Below are 18,731 nucleotides of genomic sequence, written 5' to 3'. Positions count from 1 at the left end.
AAAAAAAAAAAAGATATACTGCATAGCGAACTGGGGGTACAGGCCAGTAAGAGGATTCACCAGAGATGGAGTGGGGAGCAGGACAAAGTACACTGCTGAGGGGAGCTGTAGGTGAGACAAGAGAGTTCTGCAACACCACGTGGGTCACCTCCCTAGTCAGGGATCGAACTGGTGCTGCTTCTAAGTGCTGTGCTTTAACCCGCTGTGCCAACCAGGGAGGGCCGCTATGCGCCGCTATGCTAGCTTCATAGTGCTGCACTTTAACACATTGTACTACCAGTAAGGCACTGTAACACTTCTTACAGGCTATAGACAATTCAAACAATGCAGAAGTTTGTAGATTAAAATTCATACAATTCCTTCATAGGTAAATGAAGTCCAATTTATGGACTTTTAGAGTTTTTGCTTTTGGTATCACATCTAAGAAATCTTTACATAAGTTAAGATCAGAAAGATTTTTCTCCTATGTTTACTTGGAGAAGTTTTCTAGTTTTAGGTTTTATGTTAATATCTATGGCCCAGTTTAAGTTAATTTTTGTATGTTGTGAGAGGTTTTTTTTTGTTGTTTGTTTGTTTGTTTTTGGTATTTTGGTATCTGTTCCAGTACCATTTGATAAAAATACTCCTTTCTCCATTGAGTTGCCTTTTTAAAAAAAAATCAATATAGGTCTCTTTTTGGATTCTGGATTCTTTTCTGTTGATTTATCTGTTTGCCAACACCACTTTGTCTTGATTAGAGTAGTGATAGACAAAATTCTAAATTGACATCCTGTTACTTTTTTATGTTTGGAGGAAGCTGTAAATATAATTGGCTCTATTGCTCCTTTGATTAGGTTATGTAATGTGGCACAGTTGACTAAGAAAGGTTATGCCCAGTGGACCTGACCTAATCAGTCAGTCCCTTAAAAAGGACTGGGCTTTTCCTGAAGAAGAGATTGCCAGGATAAAGGGAATTCAACACAGGAGAAGCTGTTTGTTTTCAGAATAAGGAGTCCAGGTGTCAAGAAATGTTGGTGCTCACGAAGTAAACTTAATGTAATTTGTTATACAGCGGTAGGATAAAAGATCCTGTGTGATGATGGGACAGTGAGCAGGGTTCTTGGATCTCTCTGAGAGTGAATTCAGCAGATTGTCCTGTTCATCGGCTCATGGTAGGTTTATTAAGGGGAAAGAGAAAGGAAAGAGATGGTTAGACAGAGGAGGCGAGTCTTAAAAGATAAGATCTGTATTTTACCAATGTGTGGGATGTACTTAAATACTGCTCTTTGATGAAATTACTGTGTAGTTTATCACTTTGGGCTAATAATCGTCTCTAACTCCACCTCAGATTCCTGGAAACTCTCTTAGTTTAAGACTAGATTTAAGAATCATTCCTATCCCCACCTCTGGTTTTTGACCTTGTGAAAATGCCTTCCCTAAATTTTTCTACTCCAAGCTCTGTCAGTATGTCTTAAAATTAGCTCTTCTTAGTGTGTCGTGTTTTGTCACATTTGTCCTTGAGTATTTTATTTTTGATGCTGTTGTAAATGGTATTGTTTTACAAATTTCTTTTTGCCCTATTGTGCTGGCCAGAACTTCCAGTGTTTTATAAAGTGGCAACCATGGTCTTCTTCCTGATAATAGAGATAATATTCCCTATAATATTCTCTAATATTATTAACATTAAGTATGATGTTAGCTGTAGGTTATTTGAAAATTCCCTTTTATCAAGTTGATAGTTTTCTCTACTCCCAGTTCTCTAAGTTTTTATTAGGAATGGAGATTGACCATCAAATGCTTTTCTTGCATCTTTTGAGATGATTGTGTGGTTTCTCTGTTTTAACTTGTTAATATGGAGAATTGTTTTAATTTTCAAGTTTAAGCCTACTTAGCATTCCTGGGATAAACAACACTTGGTTATAACATGTTGCCCTTTTTAAATATGCTTGACTTTGATTTGGTAAAATCTGCCTAGAACTTTTGTGGTTCCTCATGAGAGCTGTCAAGTTGAGGTTTTATCTTGAGTGTCTTCATTAATATCAGGCTAATACTGAAATATTGTAGAATACATTCAGAAATACTTCCTTTTTTCTGGAGAAGAGTTATTTTAATGGTCATTAATGTACTTCCATTTTCACCAACTTGTGTGCTTTTGTCTATTTTCCCTACTTACTTAACTATTGCTGGTGTTATTTGTTGCCTGCTGTAAATTCTTATTTTCGTGTGGTAGTACAACCATACAAGACCTGGGGAAGGGAAGCCAAAATATCATGGCAGAGAGATTCTTTCCCATGTGCTTACAACTGCAGCTGCAGGACATAACTCAGGCTCAGGATTCAACAACAACAGGGTTTGTTACAAAGGGGATAGAGAGAGTAGTTAGGAGAAAGAGAAGAGTCAAAGTTCACAAAGGCCCCAACCTTAGCAATCTGAGTCAGCAACAATAGTCCAAAAGCCAAGCAGTCACCCCTGCACACCAGACCTGCCAGCATCAAAGCCACCAGGGGACTGGTGCTAGATGTGTCTGAGGCAGGGACCAAATAGGTCTCAGAATTGCTGGAAAATAAAACCAACAGAAACCTGCTCTTTTAGGGACACCTAGCAAAGGACCAATGGTGTTATTCAGCAGACAGTGTGGAGTTCAGGTCTTCAAAGGCAGGGTGCCAGAGGACAGGGTTCAGAAGTGTTACATACAGTCCAGCGAAGTTCTTCTGAATGATTCTGACTGTCTCTCCAAGATCTCTTCAAGTCATCTTCCCGACTTCACACATCTCAAGCTGGTTCCCTTGAATGAATATCATCAGGTGCTAGCTTTCGAACCTGATTAGATCTCTTAGTTCACTGGCACTCATGGGAGCTCAAGATCAGATTGGGAGGTTCACAATCCTATATCTGCTAAGTACAAATGGGGGTGGGAGGGCTGTACCTGTTGGACTTCATAACTGGACACTAGGAGTCAAGAGGAGGGTCTTCCAATCCCAGCTGTTTGTTTGATTGGTTCAGGTTAAACTCCAGTTAGGTTGGTCCATTCTCAAGCCCATTTCCAGTATCCTGGAGTCCGAGACTGGCTCTGCAAGAGGTCAGGCAGGCTCCTGGACTGAAGGACTTTAGGTACTGCAGGCACAGCCAAGCTCAATAGGGATGGAGGCAACTTCACAAGTAGCCCTTCAGTGGGGCTGGGTTTAAACATAGGGGAGACTGTCAGATGCATTTTTGTTTTGCCTGAAAGACTTCTGTTTAACATTTCTGGTAATGCAGATCTGCTGGTGATGAATTTTTCAGCTTTTGTGTATTTGAAAAATAATTTACCTTTGCTTTTGAAAGTAGCTTTATTGAATATAGAATTAGAAGTTGGTGAGTTTTTCGCCTTATCACTTTACAATGTTTCAGTTTTCTAGCTTGCTTTGCTTTTAATGAGAAATCTACTGTTATTTTTGTTCCTGGGTACGTGGTGCATCTATATTCTCTTTTTTGCTTATAAGATTTTCTGTGGCTTTGAACAATTTGATTATGATATGCTTTGGTATAGTCTATTTTGAGTTTCTTATTTTTGGAGTTTATTGAGCTTTTTAGAAATATGTTTATAATTTTCACCAAATTTGGAAAATTTGTGGCCATTGTTCTTTCCTCTTCCTCATTTCCTTATAATTACCTATCTCCTAGGCAGTTTGAAATTCTCTACCTCTCACAGACATCCACATTTTTCTCCTTTCATTTTTTTTAAATCATGATAAAGCATACATAGCGAATTTATGTTCACTATTTTTAAATGTACAATTTAGTGATATAATTTAAGTTTCTTCATATCGTTTTGTGAATCGCTACCATTAATTTTTAGAACTTTTTCATCTGGAAACTCTGCACCCATGAAACAATAACTCTGTTGTCCTCCATCCTCATCCCAGGCAACTACTATTCTACTTTCCATCTCTATGATTTTGACTATTCAAGACACTCCATCTAAGTAAAACGTAAATATTTATTATCCTTTTGTATCTGGCTTATTTCAGAGACAGAGTGGGGAACAGAACAGGTAGATTTACTGAAATACACTGCTATGGGGAACAGTGGGCAAGACAGCAGAAGTCTGCTGCACCATATGGTTTAGCTCCCTGTCTGGTTAACTAGCCCCTGAACCACCAGGGAGGTTCTCCCTGGAAATCTTTCATTGGATGTCTGGTACTGTGAATTTTATCTGTTGGATTCTGAATATTATTATATTTGTGCGCTTTCTTGTGGGCTCTAGTTTTTTAGGGATTTATTTATTTATGCTTATAAAAAATAAATAAGGTACAGGCCAGAGGTGCTGGGGGTGTGGGAAGTGAGAGGATTCACCAGTATGTGGGACAGAACAGGCAGACTGACTGAAATACATGCTGAGGAGAGCAGCAGGCTGGACAGGAGAGGTCTGATGTACCTTGTGGGTCATTTCCCTTGCCGGATATTGAACTTGTGCTGCAGTGTCTGTGGGTAGATTTATAGTGCTGGGCTTTAACCCCTTGTGCCACCAGGGAGGACCCAGGATCTAGTTTTAAACTAAAACAATTTCATACTTTTGGGATTTGATTTTAAGAATTGTTCTGCTGGCATGTTTAATTTTAGGGCAGGGTTTCTCAGTATCAATACTGTATCTAACATTTTGGGTCAGATGATTACTTTGTTGTGAAAGACTGTCATGTACATTATAGAATGTTTAACATTATCCCTAGACTCTGCTCTCTATATGATCTTATCCCCAAGATATGACAACTAAAATTTTCTGCAGAAATTGCCTAATGTTGGCAAGGAATTACCATTATAGAGAATTGTTTCTTTAGGGTTTTTTGTTTATTTTTTGCCTTGCTGTGGCAAGATCTTTCTGTGTAACCTACCCGATGCCCCATGGATTGTGAGTTATTTTTGTTTGTTTTTGAGTCTGACAGTTTGGAATAGACACCTTTATTGGCCTTGTTTAAGTACTTAGTACTACCTTCTAATCTTTCTGAGAGGTTCTTTCCTTAGTCTTGTTTGGTTTATGTACTTAATTTGTGCTGGTAAACATTATCATGAATATTCAAGATACACCCTCTGTAGATTTCTATAGTTTCATATTAATCTGTTTGAACTGCTATACAAAATTATTATAGACTGTGTGACTTGACACACTTTTTTCTCCTCACTGTTCTGGAGCTGGGGAGGCCAAAATCAAAACATCAATAAATTTGGTGTCTGATGAGGACACACTTCTGGTTCATCCATTGTCCCCTTCTAATTTTGGGTGTTCTTTTTTTTTTTAAGCTGTGACTTCCCACTGGTAGGTATATGAGAACTCTCTGGGGTATCTTTTATAAAGGCACTAATCCCATTTAGACCCTTCATGACACCTAATCCAGCCTCTGTGCTATCACATTGGGGTTAGGATTTCAGCATATAAACATGCAGTTCATGACAAGTTTTCTGTTTATCTTTCTAGCATTCTACTCTATGAGTAATAAGTCACCTGATCTCCCCAGATTCTGAGCTCTGTCTTTTCAAATCAATCAGTCTGTGAGATGTACTCCAGTTTCTGTGCTGTTGTACTCATGGCTTCATAACTCTCAAGGTGGTATACTGGGTCAGTAGGACTCACCTTATTGTTTCTCAGGGATCTGAGGGATCTCCTTTGTTGTCGGGTGCCCAGTATTTCCTCTTATTTTTTGGTTGTTTCGCATGGGAGACTTAATCTCATAACTCTTAATACATCTTGACTAGAAGCAGAAGTCTCTTTAACTGATAGTTGGCTCATATTATTTATTAAAATTGAAAGTTGTTCTTAACCATTTACTAAGTTGATTTTTTTTTAATTTTGTGAATTTGTATGAAACCAAGAGTTAACATTCTTTATTCAGTCTCCTATTCATTGTAGTTCCTAAGATACAATATAAATATGAAATTGACCCCAAATCCTTTTATCATCTGTTAATATACCTCTTTCATGTATATTTTCAGTGTTACCTAAATATAGGCCTCTAACTATATGTAGTAACATGCAATTAAAGAGCATGCCCTGACCTGTTGCAGCACAGCAGTGGAATGTGTCATCATTTTAGGGCATTGCTACATTAGACTCAAAGACTTCCAGGAGCCTTTCTTGTGTGATAATTCATGCTTTCTAGCCACTAAAATGCCAACATCAAAGTCTGTTTGTTAGCCTGATTAAGGGTGTAAAGAACTGGTGATCTAAGACGGGGAAAAAAGAAATCCATGTAAGAGAAGATAGATCATTTTGAGCAGTCTGTAAGACCAAACTACTGAATTATAATGCTTCAAGAATGGGAGTGACTTGGAATCCACTGGTGGTAAGCTATAAAAGAAAGAGGAAAGGTAGCAAAGTAAAAAAAATTTAAATCTTTTTTAATTTCAGTAGTAATTTGTGAGTGGGGCTTCTTAATCTTAACTAGGTCATAACTGCAGAATTTGTAGCCTGGTCTTGGCTATTCAAGGATGAAGTGATTTATTCAGATCATACCTTGGGGACTTAATGGGTAAAATGAAACCATCTGGCTATGTGTATGAAGTAAAACAGCAAAATCTTACTTTTAATAGAATTTTATATATAAGTGATATAAAATTATATACTTCTTATCTATAAGTCCCATGTTAAAAAGTACCTGACTTTTTAACACTATTAAGTAAATTATAATTCCTTGACCTTTGAGATGGTGATGATATAATAGGGCTACAAAGAAGAGCTAAGCAAGGGTTTTTGTAGTTCTAGAGTATATAAGAATTGACTTTTAAAACATGGACTCTTTGTGGATTGGTATACTGCTAATTTTTAAGACTGAAAGGCTTTTGTGGACTGACAATATTAAAAGCTTTATTGGGAAACAAAATTGATTTTGTTCCAGAAGCCTTCCCAAAAGTAGGATTGCTTTTGAGTAATAAATAAATAATTTATGAGTGTATTTCTTGTCTGCTGAACATTTTTGATGGTCTAAGTAATGCTCATATATTTTAAGTTCATGTTTTTTTAAGTGATTGTAAGTCTTCATGGCGGGAAAGAATACATTTTTGCTTTCCTCAGTATAAGGAAACAGAAGGTTTTTCATAGTGAAAAATTCATTTTATAAAGGAATGATAGATAACTCCTTAACCGTTTTTTTTCTCCTCACATCTGGGAGGAGAAAAAGGGAAAGCTATACTTGTTGTGATTTTTTTTTAATCCTTTAGTTTTCTTATGCTGTTTTTATAAATCATCTCAGATTTTGTCTTTGGAGTTGAAAAATCAGAATAATCACTTTTGCTAACTGAAAAAGGACTTTAGAGAAAAGTAGATTTTTTCCATGGAGACCTTTGCCTTGTGCATCTGATAAAATTTATAAAGTTGATGGTAGGTCCAAGAAGAAGTTTTAAAGGAAAAACAAATAGTCATGTGGGATCAAAATGGTAAGAATTATTAATACTTTTGAAGTCAGTACATAGTTGGACTTTTATAACTACTATAAAATTTTGATATAGGTATACTAAAATGACGATTTTGTCTTTAAAATTTTATCACAGAATCTCCATGGTCGTTTAAGAAAGAAATCCTTTATTCAATTCTATAATGTAATATTCAAAGTATTTTAAGAATTGGGCTATTAAACTTAATTTTATATGTAGTTGTTTATTTGTGTTAGGAATTGTTATGTATATAATAGATAAAACTTGACATATGAACTCTTCTAAAATTATTTGTTGTGTTTTGCTTTGTCTTTTTCTGCCTATGAAGAGGGGGATACTTACTCCGTGAACTTGAAGATCTCTGAATTTTTTTTTTATAGGATTCATTTAAAAGGGACTTTTTTCTCAATTGTTCTCAACAGTAGGCTTTTTCTAATGGTCACTAGCCTTCCTTTTGCTGTTGAGGTTATATGCCTAGGTATATGCAGATATTAACCTTTGAATATCACTTATTATTGAATAATTTTAGTTTCTTTTGCTTTTTTTCTAGAAGGTGAATGTAGGTGAATTACTGCTTCTTTTGTGCTGTGTATTGGTCTTCAAAGCAGTTGTTTGAGTTGTTTGGACACACTGAAGTTAACTGGTTTTTTTTTTTTCCTCCTATTTTCCCTTGACAGAGTGTGGAAGAGGAAATGGCTGGTCCTAATCAGCTCTGCATTCGCCGATGGACCACCAAGCATGTAGCTGTTTGGCTGAAAGATGAAGGCTTTTTTGAATATGTGGATATTTTATGCAATAAGCACCGACTTGATGGAATCACATTGCTAACATTGACTGAATATGATCTCCGGTCTCCTCCTTTGGAAATAAAAGTCTTAGGGGACATTAAAAGGTTAATGCTGTCAATCCGAAAATTGCAGAAAATACATATTGATGTTTTAGAAGAGATGGGATACAGCAGCGACAGCCCCATGGGTTCCATGACTCCATTCATCAGTGCTCTTCAGAGTGCAGAATGGCTGTGTAATGGGGAACCTTCACATGACTGTGATGGACCCATCACTGATTTGAATTCTGATCAGTACCAGTACATGAATGGTAAAAACAAACATTCTATTCGCAGATTGGACCCAGAGTATTGGAAGACCATACTCAGTTGTATATATGTTTTTATAGTATTCGGGTTTACATCTTTCATTATGGTTATAGTCCATGAACGAGTGCCTGACATGCAGACCTATCCACCACTCCCAGATATATTCTTAGACAGGTAAGTTTTTTTTATAGTTACCAGATTTGTAGAAGATTGCTATAGCAATAATGATAATAAATTTATATTTATGTGTTTTACTTTTAAACTGTTGTTTTGATTGATACATATTTTCCATTGGCTTTACCTGGTGGTATATATATTTTTATATGTAAAGTACATAAAAATATGCTTTGCAACTGCTTTTTTCTCTTATAGCAATTAGATCTTAGGACTGAGTGATTGCAAAAGACCGCTGCTTAATTTTTTTCCTATAGGAATAGCTCCTTAGGCATTTCAGATTTTAAAAGTTTCCTGGAATGTCATTTTTTTAATCAGTTAGATTTGAGGTTTTTTAAATAATGAATAGAGTTAATGCTTTTCCAAAAATATGGGGAGTCTTTTCTGTTACCAGGTAAATTGGACTTACCACAAATAAAACCCTTTTTAAGGTTTGCAATGCTTTCTTAGTTCTTGTAGAAAATATTTTGCTCTATAGTAAATGTGCTTTATAGTATATGTATTTTTTTTAAACATTATTTTTATTTATTTTTGCATATCAGAACTGGTATAGTCCAGAGGTGTAGGGAGGTTAGAGGATTTACCACAGATAGAGTGGGGAGCAGTGGGCAGGACGGGAGACTTTGCTGTGCCATGTGGATTAGCTCCCTTGCCAAGAATTGAACTCATGCTCTAGTGGATGGTGATAGCTTGGTAGCGCTGAGACTTTAACCCCTGCATGACCAGGGAGGCTTGGCATACATATTTTAACATGATGGGTATTAAAATGGCAGAATGATACACAGATCACATTGTCTCCTCTTACACATACGCTATACAAGTACAGTAAAGAGGTTTTATGTTCAAGCCATCGGCCCACAAGGATAGGGCAGGTAAAAGAGGAGAAAACAGCCATACATTTTGGAAATTTGAAAAGATGATGAGTGGCAACTGGCAGATCTAAAATAACCTAACTTTAAAACAGTTGTTGCGAAAACCGAGAAACTGCCCAACTTGTGTTACAGATTTCTCAAAGTTCTGTACTTAGTATTAAAGTAAGGAAGAAAACATGTGGACATTTAGGAAGAGTAGTCTAGGCAAAGTGAACAAAAGGTGCAAAATTCCGGAATGGGTAGTGTACTTTTACACATTAAAGAATGGCAAGTGAGACAGAAAGAACAGTTGGAGATGAGATCTGAGAGGAAATTGGAGTCCAAGTTGTGTAGATATATAGGCCATTGTAAGGCCTTTAGCTTTCATTCTGAGTGAAAAGGGTAGGCTTTCGAAAATAATGTGAAGAGAATTTCTTTTTTTTTTTAATTAATTAATTACTTTTACTGACTTGACTTCAGTCTGTCTCTTTGAACTTCCTTTTGAAATGTTCTACTGTGTCACAAAGAGCCTGGGTTGGGTGGGAAAAGCAGGGATTAATTATTAATATAGACAAGGATGATGGTAGATTAGGTGAGGACATTAATTGTAGAGATAGTATAACTCTAGAGAGAGAAAGAGAAAAACAAATATCTAGAAGTTGAGTTTAAAAAAAGTATTTTGGGCCCTCCCTGGTCACGCAGCAGGTTAGAACACAGCACTAAGAAGCAAAGCCACTTTAGCATGAGTTCGGTCCCCGACCCGGAGGTGACCCACATGGCATAGCAGACCTCTCCTGACCCGCCTGCTGCTCCCCTCAGCAGTGTGCTTCATTGATCTGCTTGTTCTGTTCCCTGTCTCTGGTGAAGCCTCTGGCCTGTACCCCAGTTCTGTATGCATAAATAAATAAATCTTTTAAAAAAAAGTATTTTAAGGGGCTGGTGGTGCAGGGGCTAAAGCACTATCAAGCTGTTGCCATCTACTGCAGCATGAGTTCGATCCCAGCCAGGGATCTAACCCACATGGCACAGCAGACCTCTTTTTGTCTTCCCCTACTACTTTCTTCAGCAGTGTATTTCAGTGGATCTGCCTATTCTGCTCCCCACTGTCTCTGGTGAATCCTCTCACTCTTGTGCACCTCTGACCTACACCCAGTTCTTTTATGCATAAATAAAGTTTTAAAATCTTTAAAAAAGGTTAAAAAAGGTATTTTAAGGAGGCAGAAATAAATGTGTTAAATGCTGCCAAGGGGTCAAGTGAGATGAGGATAATTGACTGCTGAATTTAGCAACATCTTGATTATCAATGACCTACACAAGTCAATAAGGTAGATTCAAGAGAGAATGACACTTACTGGAATTTACCTAAATGTGTATTTCCATAATATAAAATACAAAGTTATTTGTTGTATGATTTCTAATACATTCAAATATTGGACGTAATTCAAATGCTTGTCCATAGAAAACTGGTTGAATATATTATGGTGTATGCACACAATAGAGTGAGTATTGTTTGGTCATTAAAATATTTCTGTGAACTTATGTGAAGTGATTTGCAGGAAAAAACTGGTAACATCAGTATACAGCATTTCCTGGATAAGGGGGACGGGAAGAAAGGATGTTTGGAGAAATGATTGGTTTTAAGCCTGGGAGATGGAAAATACAGAATGCGCCTGAAACACATTTTGTGCCTTTAAAACAAATAATAAAACATTTGGAAATTTGTCAAAATAAAATAGGAACTGATCAAATTAGAATAACTGGAATATCAAAGAATAATAAGTGGTAATGGGTTACAGTATGTTAAACAAAAAAAATCTTAGGGCCCTCCCCTTTGGATTTGTGATTAAGTCTCAGCCCTATCACCTCTAAGGCCTGATATCAGTCCCTGGCCAGGACCCATATGACTAAGCAGACATCTGTCTCACTCACTGCTCCCTTCAGTAGTGTGTATTTCAGTAAATCCATCTATTCTGCTTCCCACTGTCTCTGGTGAATCATTTCATCCCCCTCACCTCTGTCCTGTACTCCAGCTTTTCTGCACTCACGCACATACAACACACACACACACACACACACACACACACACACACGCATATACCTATGAATATATAAAGAATTAAAAAACAAAAAAGTGGGGTGAAAGGGCTTTGCTACCAGCAAAAATAAATGTGGTCAGCTTGGCTGCTATCTGACCTCCAATGTAAAAATTGATTCAAGCAGTCCATTCATTAGTGGGCAATGAAATCGATTAGAAAGATGAAAGGCCTTTGGGGAGCAGGATATTCACTTGATCAGAAAGAATCATTTCATCTGTTACTTAATTACAGAGGGAATACCATGCCTTAACTATGATAAGATGAGGCATGTAACATGTTTTAATTTTTTGAAATAACATTTTTTATAACTTTCAGATTTGAGATAAATCAGTTTATAAATCAACACCTGTAAAATACAACATTATTTTCAGCACCAAAATTCTAGTTTCCATCTATCACTATGTAGTTGACCCCTTTCATTCAATTTAGAGACCCCTTTTCTACCTTCCTTTCTGGTAACCATTATTTTATTCTTAAAAATGAACTTTTTCTGAAAGAAATTTTTTTTATTCATTTATTTCTTTTGTCTTTCCTGAGGGGGATGGTAGCCTAATTCCATTTGTTTTGATCAGTATCTTCCACATTTAGTGAAATTACATAGTACTTGTCCTTCTCTGTCTAGCATATTTCAATAAGTCTAACACTCTAGTTTTTATTATAAATGGGCATTTAATTTAGTCAAATTGACAATTAAGCATTTTAACCCAGTGATCAAATGTAGCATCATAGTGAGACAAACTGGTTATGTGCATTAAATGTTATGCTTACATTACCTGTGGTAATCTCACCACTCCCTGAAACAAAACAGATTAACTTAAATCTAATCATGGGGATATTATCAGACAAATTCAGAACATATGGGACATTCAATAAAAACAACTGATCTGGACTCCTCATAAACGTTAATGTCATGGTAGGGGAAATCTAAGAGTCATAGCAAGAACAATGCATGAAGTTTAATTGAATTCTTTATCAAGCCAAAAAAGCAAAAGTACTGCTGTGAAGGACATTTTGGAGACATTTAGAAAATTTTGAATATGAATTTCATTTTAAATAACCATACTAAATCCATGCTAACAGTTTCCTCAGTTTAATAGAGTATTTGGTTCTTAGGAAATAGATGTTGAAATAGGGTTAAGTATCATCATCTGCAACTTACTTTGGAGGGTTCATTCTCTAAAAGAGCATGTGTGTGTGCATAGGTACAGAAAGTGAAATAAAGCAAAGGTGGCCAAATGCTAATTATTATAAATAATTTATGGACTTAGGTGTTTATTCTTTCAACATTTCTTAGTAGGATCACAATTTTTTTTTTTTAAGATTTATTTATTTGTGCATACAGAACTGGGGTACAGGCCAGAGGCTCAGGGGCGGCAAGAGGCTTCTCCAGAGACAGAGTGGGGAGCAGAACAGGCAGATCAAGGAATTACACTGCTGAGGGGAGCAGCGGGCGGGTCAGGAGAGGTCTGCCACGCCATGTGGACACCTCCAGGGCAGGCGGGAATCGAACTCATGAGGAAGTGGCTTTAGCTTTTTCGTGCAGTGCTTTAACCCACTGTGCCACCAGGGAGGGCCAGGATCACAATTTTAAAGGTTAAAAAAAATGGGTGAGGAAATGTTAAGAATGCAAATGGAAAGAGAAATATTGGAAACTTTCAAGTCTTCCAAGTCTTCCTGCAAGGCAGCAGAGAAATGGAGCTGGAGCTGGGGGAGAGGAGAAAAGTATAAGAAGTGGCTGTAGGATTTTTGTCGGGGGTGGGGTAGAGGGAGTAAGCTATCTTGTTTTTTGTATTGATGATAGGAATGACCCACTTTGGGCAGGGGGTGGGAAGATGATGTTTGAGGAAAGACAGGATATAGTTGTAGTCATGCACTTGAGAAGATCAAAAGGAATGGAATCTAGTAGATGAGAGAGATGGGCCTCCAGGCATATGTACTGCTAATCACAGGGTAAGGTGGAAAATATGAAAATGTGTAGTAGAAGGTGGTAGATATGACAGTGGAGCATGTTCCTGATTGTTTTTATTTCTTCTATAAACAGAGTATGGGGATTTGAAGAGAAAATGAAAAGTAAAATTGTCTTCTGGGAAAGTGAATTGACTTGTGTGGTATGGCAGCACTAAAGGTCTTCTTGAAGTTAGTAGTCATCTTTGTACCTTTTTACTAGCCTCACTCAACTGCAGATAACAGAAATGGATAGTGGTTGAAGTTTTGCCCAGGTAGTATGGAATAAAGGCAAGGGAATGATTGTAATGACTGACCATGAACTCATTTGGATAAGAAAGGTATATGAGATATGTGAAGAATGTTTTAAGGTCAGTGTATTTTAGGTGTCAGAAGTATTTATTGAACTTGGGGTATAAGGAGTAAGATGAAAATTTAAGAGTTTATTGGTATAGGATTCTTAAAATTATGAGGTGTCACCTTAGTAATGACAAGGCCCAGGTTATAGCTGGATTTGGTTCACTGAAGTAGAATTAAAGACAAAGTCTTAAAAAGAGGAGTGAGAACAACACAATTACAACAGAACTTTTGGAGGCAATGAGTGAACCAGAAACTAAATTCTTGAAAATGGATGTTGAGATTCTGTAGAATGACTCTATAACAAGGCATAATGGGAAAATAGAAAAAAGATGGTCTGAAAAGCAACAAGGATCTTATTTTAAAGTGTACAATTCATTTGTGTTTAGTGTATCTACAAAGTTGTGCAATAATCACCGTAATTCCATAATAATTCCATTACCCTCAAAAGAAACTCATACTCAAAAGAAGCTGACTTATTAGTCATACTCATTGCCTTCTCCCTCCAGATCCTGGCAATCTGTAATCTACTTTCTCTTTCTGTGGATTTGCCCATTCTGAAAATTCCTTATAAATGGAATCATAGAATATGTGGTTTAACTTGTGGATTAACATTGCTATCTCCCCTGCACGAGGATGGCCGGAAAAGCCATTTTTCCCATATAGTAACATGTATCAATTTTGCCTCGTTCCTTTTTATTACAGAATACTGTTCATTGAATGAACTAATATTTTTCCATTAGTTTATAAATTGTGGTGAGTTGTTTCTACTTAGGGACTCCTGTTAATAATGTATGTTCCCAATATTGATGTACAAAGTTTTATTTAGACATGTTTTCCATTTGCCTAACTCTACATTGCCACCCACTACTTTTTAGTACCTAAACTTTATTCCTAGAGGAATGGTAGCAATTGCCTGATACCTTTTAGATCTCTTTTCCTTTGTCCTGTACACTGTTACTTCCAGCATTTAAGAAAAGTCTTTTTGTTGGAAACCTTGGGCTGCTGGAACACACTTTGCCTGCTTGAAAGAAGAGCCAAAAATACCTGGAATTTTTCATCTCCTAGCAGGCTGATGAGGTGTATAAATACTTCATTTCTCATAATCCTAATTGGGACAACTTTTAGATGGAAATGATAATTCACCCAAACTTCCCACAGAACTGAACCAAAGTTACCCTTGCCCGAGTTCCCCACAAAGCTTGTTTGATGCCTCACCCTTGCCTTGCTTCCTTGCCTTCCTCATCTCATTTCCTCTTTATCCTGTGTCTTTCCCTGGGGAATATTCCTACGTGCTCTCAAGCTTATTTTTGCTTCTAAAGCTTTCGTTGACGCGACTCCAAGAGCTTCAGCATATCATAGGCAGAAAATTCGAAGGAGATAAGAGATGCTTCTAGAAGCAGACCCATTTAGCAATAGTAAGAAGGAATGGTTTATAGCCATAATAGCAAGGGAAGAAACAGAAGCACTATAATAAACAAACATAAATAATGGCATAATTATATTAATCTGGGCCTTTACTGCCCTTCATTTCTCAGTAGTCTCTTAGGTCATTACCTTGTTCAATGTAATAATCATTGTTCACACTAATGACTCTGAATTAGCAAAGAAAATTCTATCCAGAAAAAAAATTCATGTCTAGTGCATTTTAGAAATACGTAAAAAGAAATGAGATGTTAAGTGCACTTTTCAGGGTTTCCTCACAGTGTTCCACCAAAATGAGAGTGGAAAGTGTACACATGGTAGCTGGGAGAAAACATATGTCCATGAAAGCCAAAACAGTGATAATCCAAGTTTGTAAATAGAAAATTAAGTTATGAGATGGGTAGGCTGCCAGTGCTCGAGAGGTGAATTTCTTTGTACAGTAGACCTTTAAAAAACTCAAAACAGAAAGTAAAATAGCTCTCAAGGTCAGGTACAATTAGATACTAAATATAAGAGAATTGGTTGAAAATTGATTAAAGAAGCTTTCCGATCTGCACTAGTCCAGCAGAAGATAGGTTGTATTTTCTTCATAGTAGTTGAATGTAAGGGGACTTGGACTTGCCCAGTCATTCTGGAAGTGAAATACACAGTTTGACAAGTTGCTCTGTTCACGTACAAGTTGTCCAATTATTTTTTTCAGTACTTCACTGTCTAATATGGTCAGTCAGGTATCACCAGACATTTGAGAACAAACAGACCAACAAAAACAGAAAAGGAGTTGGGAAACAAAATAGGGACCAGAATACTTCATATATTCTCAGAATACAAATTCTCCAGGTACAAATAAGTAAATCAAGGGGTGTAATGCGCAGTATGGAATCTATAGGCAATAATATTCTATCATGGATTTGACAATTGTTAAGTATAACTAGTAATAAAGTTGTATCTTTCTCAATGATTTCAAATGTTGAATCATGTTGTCTACCTAAAACTGTTTATAAGGTCAATTAGATATCCATATAAATAAGTTTTAAAATTTATAATATATTTATAATTATATTCTAAATTTATACTTAAATTTATAATTAAAATTTTAAAGTTTGGGGGAACTAAAATAAAAGAATAGAAATTTAAAACCTACCTGCCCTCCCTGTTGGCAAAGCAGGTTAAAACACAGCACTGTGAGGCTGTCAGCAGCCACTGCAGCATGAGTTCAATGCCCAACTAGGGAGGGAACCCACTGAGCATGGCAGACCTCTCCTGTCTAGCCTGCTGCTCTCCTCAGCGGTGTATTTCAGTAGATCTGCCTGTTCTGCCTACATGCCTTCCTGGAAGGAGCTATTTAAAAATCCAGAAATCAGGTCAGTGGTTGCCCCAGAGTTGGAAGTGAGGAAGGGGATAGACTGCAAAGAGATACAAAGGAATCATTGGGATGATGGAAATATCCTATTGACTTATCTTAATTTTGGTGCTGGCCATAAACCGAATATGTTTGTCAAAACTTATCAAACTATGGCTCAAAATGGTATAAATCACAGTAAGTCTGACATCAAAAACAAGGTTATATTCTAACCCTTGTCTCAGAAAACAACCAGAGGCAATATGTACCATCAAAACTAAGGAGTAAACTGATAAAAAAGAGTTATGGAATGGAATTCAGGAAACTGATAATTCATTGTAGACAAGGATATTCCCAAGAGGATGGTTACATTTATTCCAAGAAACAGCTATGCTATGGGACTAGAAAATAACAACCATTCTAAATTGGAATAAGAGGGAAAAGCTCTGGAACATTTCTCCCAAGGTAAAGTTGAAATTGATAAAAAATAGTTTGGTGATGAAGTCACACAAGAAACAGCAAACTGAAAAAGAGTAACTAGAAAATTTTAGTTACTCTACATACTTAGTTATAAATGTAATTCATAGCCAAATGTATATTATATAAAAGCCAAACATTTTAAAATTGTGAAATAATATTGAAAGCATGGGGGAGAGAGAATGTGACTAACAGGTTAATGCCAAATAAAATAGGAGTGTGAAAGGGATTGCCTTTGGAGATCAGGAATTAGGTTTAGGTTTGCAGTGGAGCAGATGACACTTCATAATAAGCATTGTAAAACCTATCAAATATATATGGTTGGGTTTTTGTAATGTTCATCATAGCAAGTTTATGTTTTTAGAAGTTATTTAAAGGAGTCTTTCCTTTGAAAAATTCTGTTAATGTTGAAATAACCACTTCTTCAATAATGTCAAACATTAAGTGAACCTTTTTTCTGAGGTAATGGCTAAAAGATGAGTCCTGAATAAAAATGATTTGACTAGCTTCAGTTACTCAGTCAATAAAAGCTTAAACTAGTTAGTACTAGTTTTTAAAATTTCATGTTTTCTTTTTCATATATCTTTATACTTAATCATGAATAACATGGTGTTGTATAAATGTTTTTAATAAAAATGTACTATTAAATCCATCAACATTCAGAGATGACCTGAGTCATCCTTTGGATTTTTTTCATTTACATTTTCCCCCTCCCTTTTTCTTCTCCCTCCCTTTTTCTTCTCTCCCTTTCTTTTTCTTTTCCCCTCCTCTGAATGTATTTATTTTCTTATGCTGTTCATTTTTGTGCAATAAGTTTCTCCCTCAGGTGTACTGCCCTGAGTTTTCCCACTACTATATACCCTATGAACCATCACCATTTCCTTTGTGCCCTTCCCTCCCCTGTTTTGACCTCTCTCCCTCCGCTTCCCTTATTGTATGTCTCCCCTTGCAAGTTTTGTCTTTTTTCTTGATCTTTTGTTTGGTTTCTCTGTAAACATATAAGTGAAACCATCTGATACTTATCTTTTTCCTTCTGACTTATTTCATTAGCGTAAAACTTACCAGCTCCATCCAGGATACCGTCTGTGCCTTTTACTAGTGGGTAGCTATAGGAAAGAGGAATCATTGTAAAAGGTAAAGAAAATAGGGAACTACAGAGAACAGTAATAAAGGATTAAAGTAACACCAAAACATTGGTGCTTCTAAAATAAGAAAAAAGTTCAAGTTCTGATGGTCTAGATTCTGAAGTAGGCACAGCATATAAGAGTGAGCCTTCCTCCCAGTTACTTTTGTGGGGAGTTCTATATCTAGGTCTGCCATACTCTGTAGAGGGAGAAAAGGTGGTTACTTTACAGAGAACTAGGAAGGGTATCACAAACAATAAACAGGTTCTTATCAGAATATTTTATTAAACAGTTTTCCCCCAGTTTCTCCAAATATCATCTCTCCAAAGATATGTTATAGAAAGAAATTGTTGGAAGAGTATTTTATTGAACAAGGTAACAATTTATATGCAAATATTTTCTTCAGTATTTGTAAACTAAAAAAAAAAGAAAAAGAAAATAAATTTAAAATGTTAACTTTCCCTT

General features: G+C 36.4%; 1 protein-coding gene across 1 annotated transcript in view; it reads left to right on the top strand.

Annotated features, from left to right (window-relative positions):
* SAMD8 (sterile alpha motif domain containing 8) overlaps positions 1 to 18,731 on the top strand; it is a 54,072-nt gene that overhangs the window by 18,584 nt on the left and 16,757 nt on the right. The window contains exon 2 of the mRNA XM_004680745.2: positions 8,061 to 8,653. Coding sequence (XP_004680802.2) covers positions 8,061 to 8,653 — 593 coding nt within the window. The remainder of the gene's footprint in view (positions 1 to 8,060; positions 8,654 to 18,731) is intronic.

This window comes from Condylura cristata, unplaced genomic scaffold (assembly GCF_000260355.1).
Source record: "Condylura cristata isolate star-nosed mole 26May11 unplaced genomic scaffold, ConCri1.0 scaffold00011, whole genome shotgun sequence".
Lineage (NCBI taxonomy): Eukaryota > Metazoa > Chordata > Mammalia > Eulipotyphla > Talpidae > Condylura > Condylura cristata.
This window is presented reverse-complemented; position numbering and strand designations above follow the sequence as displayed.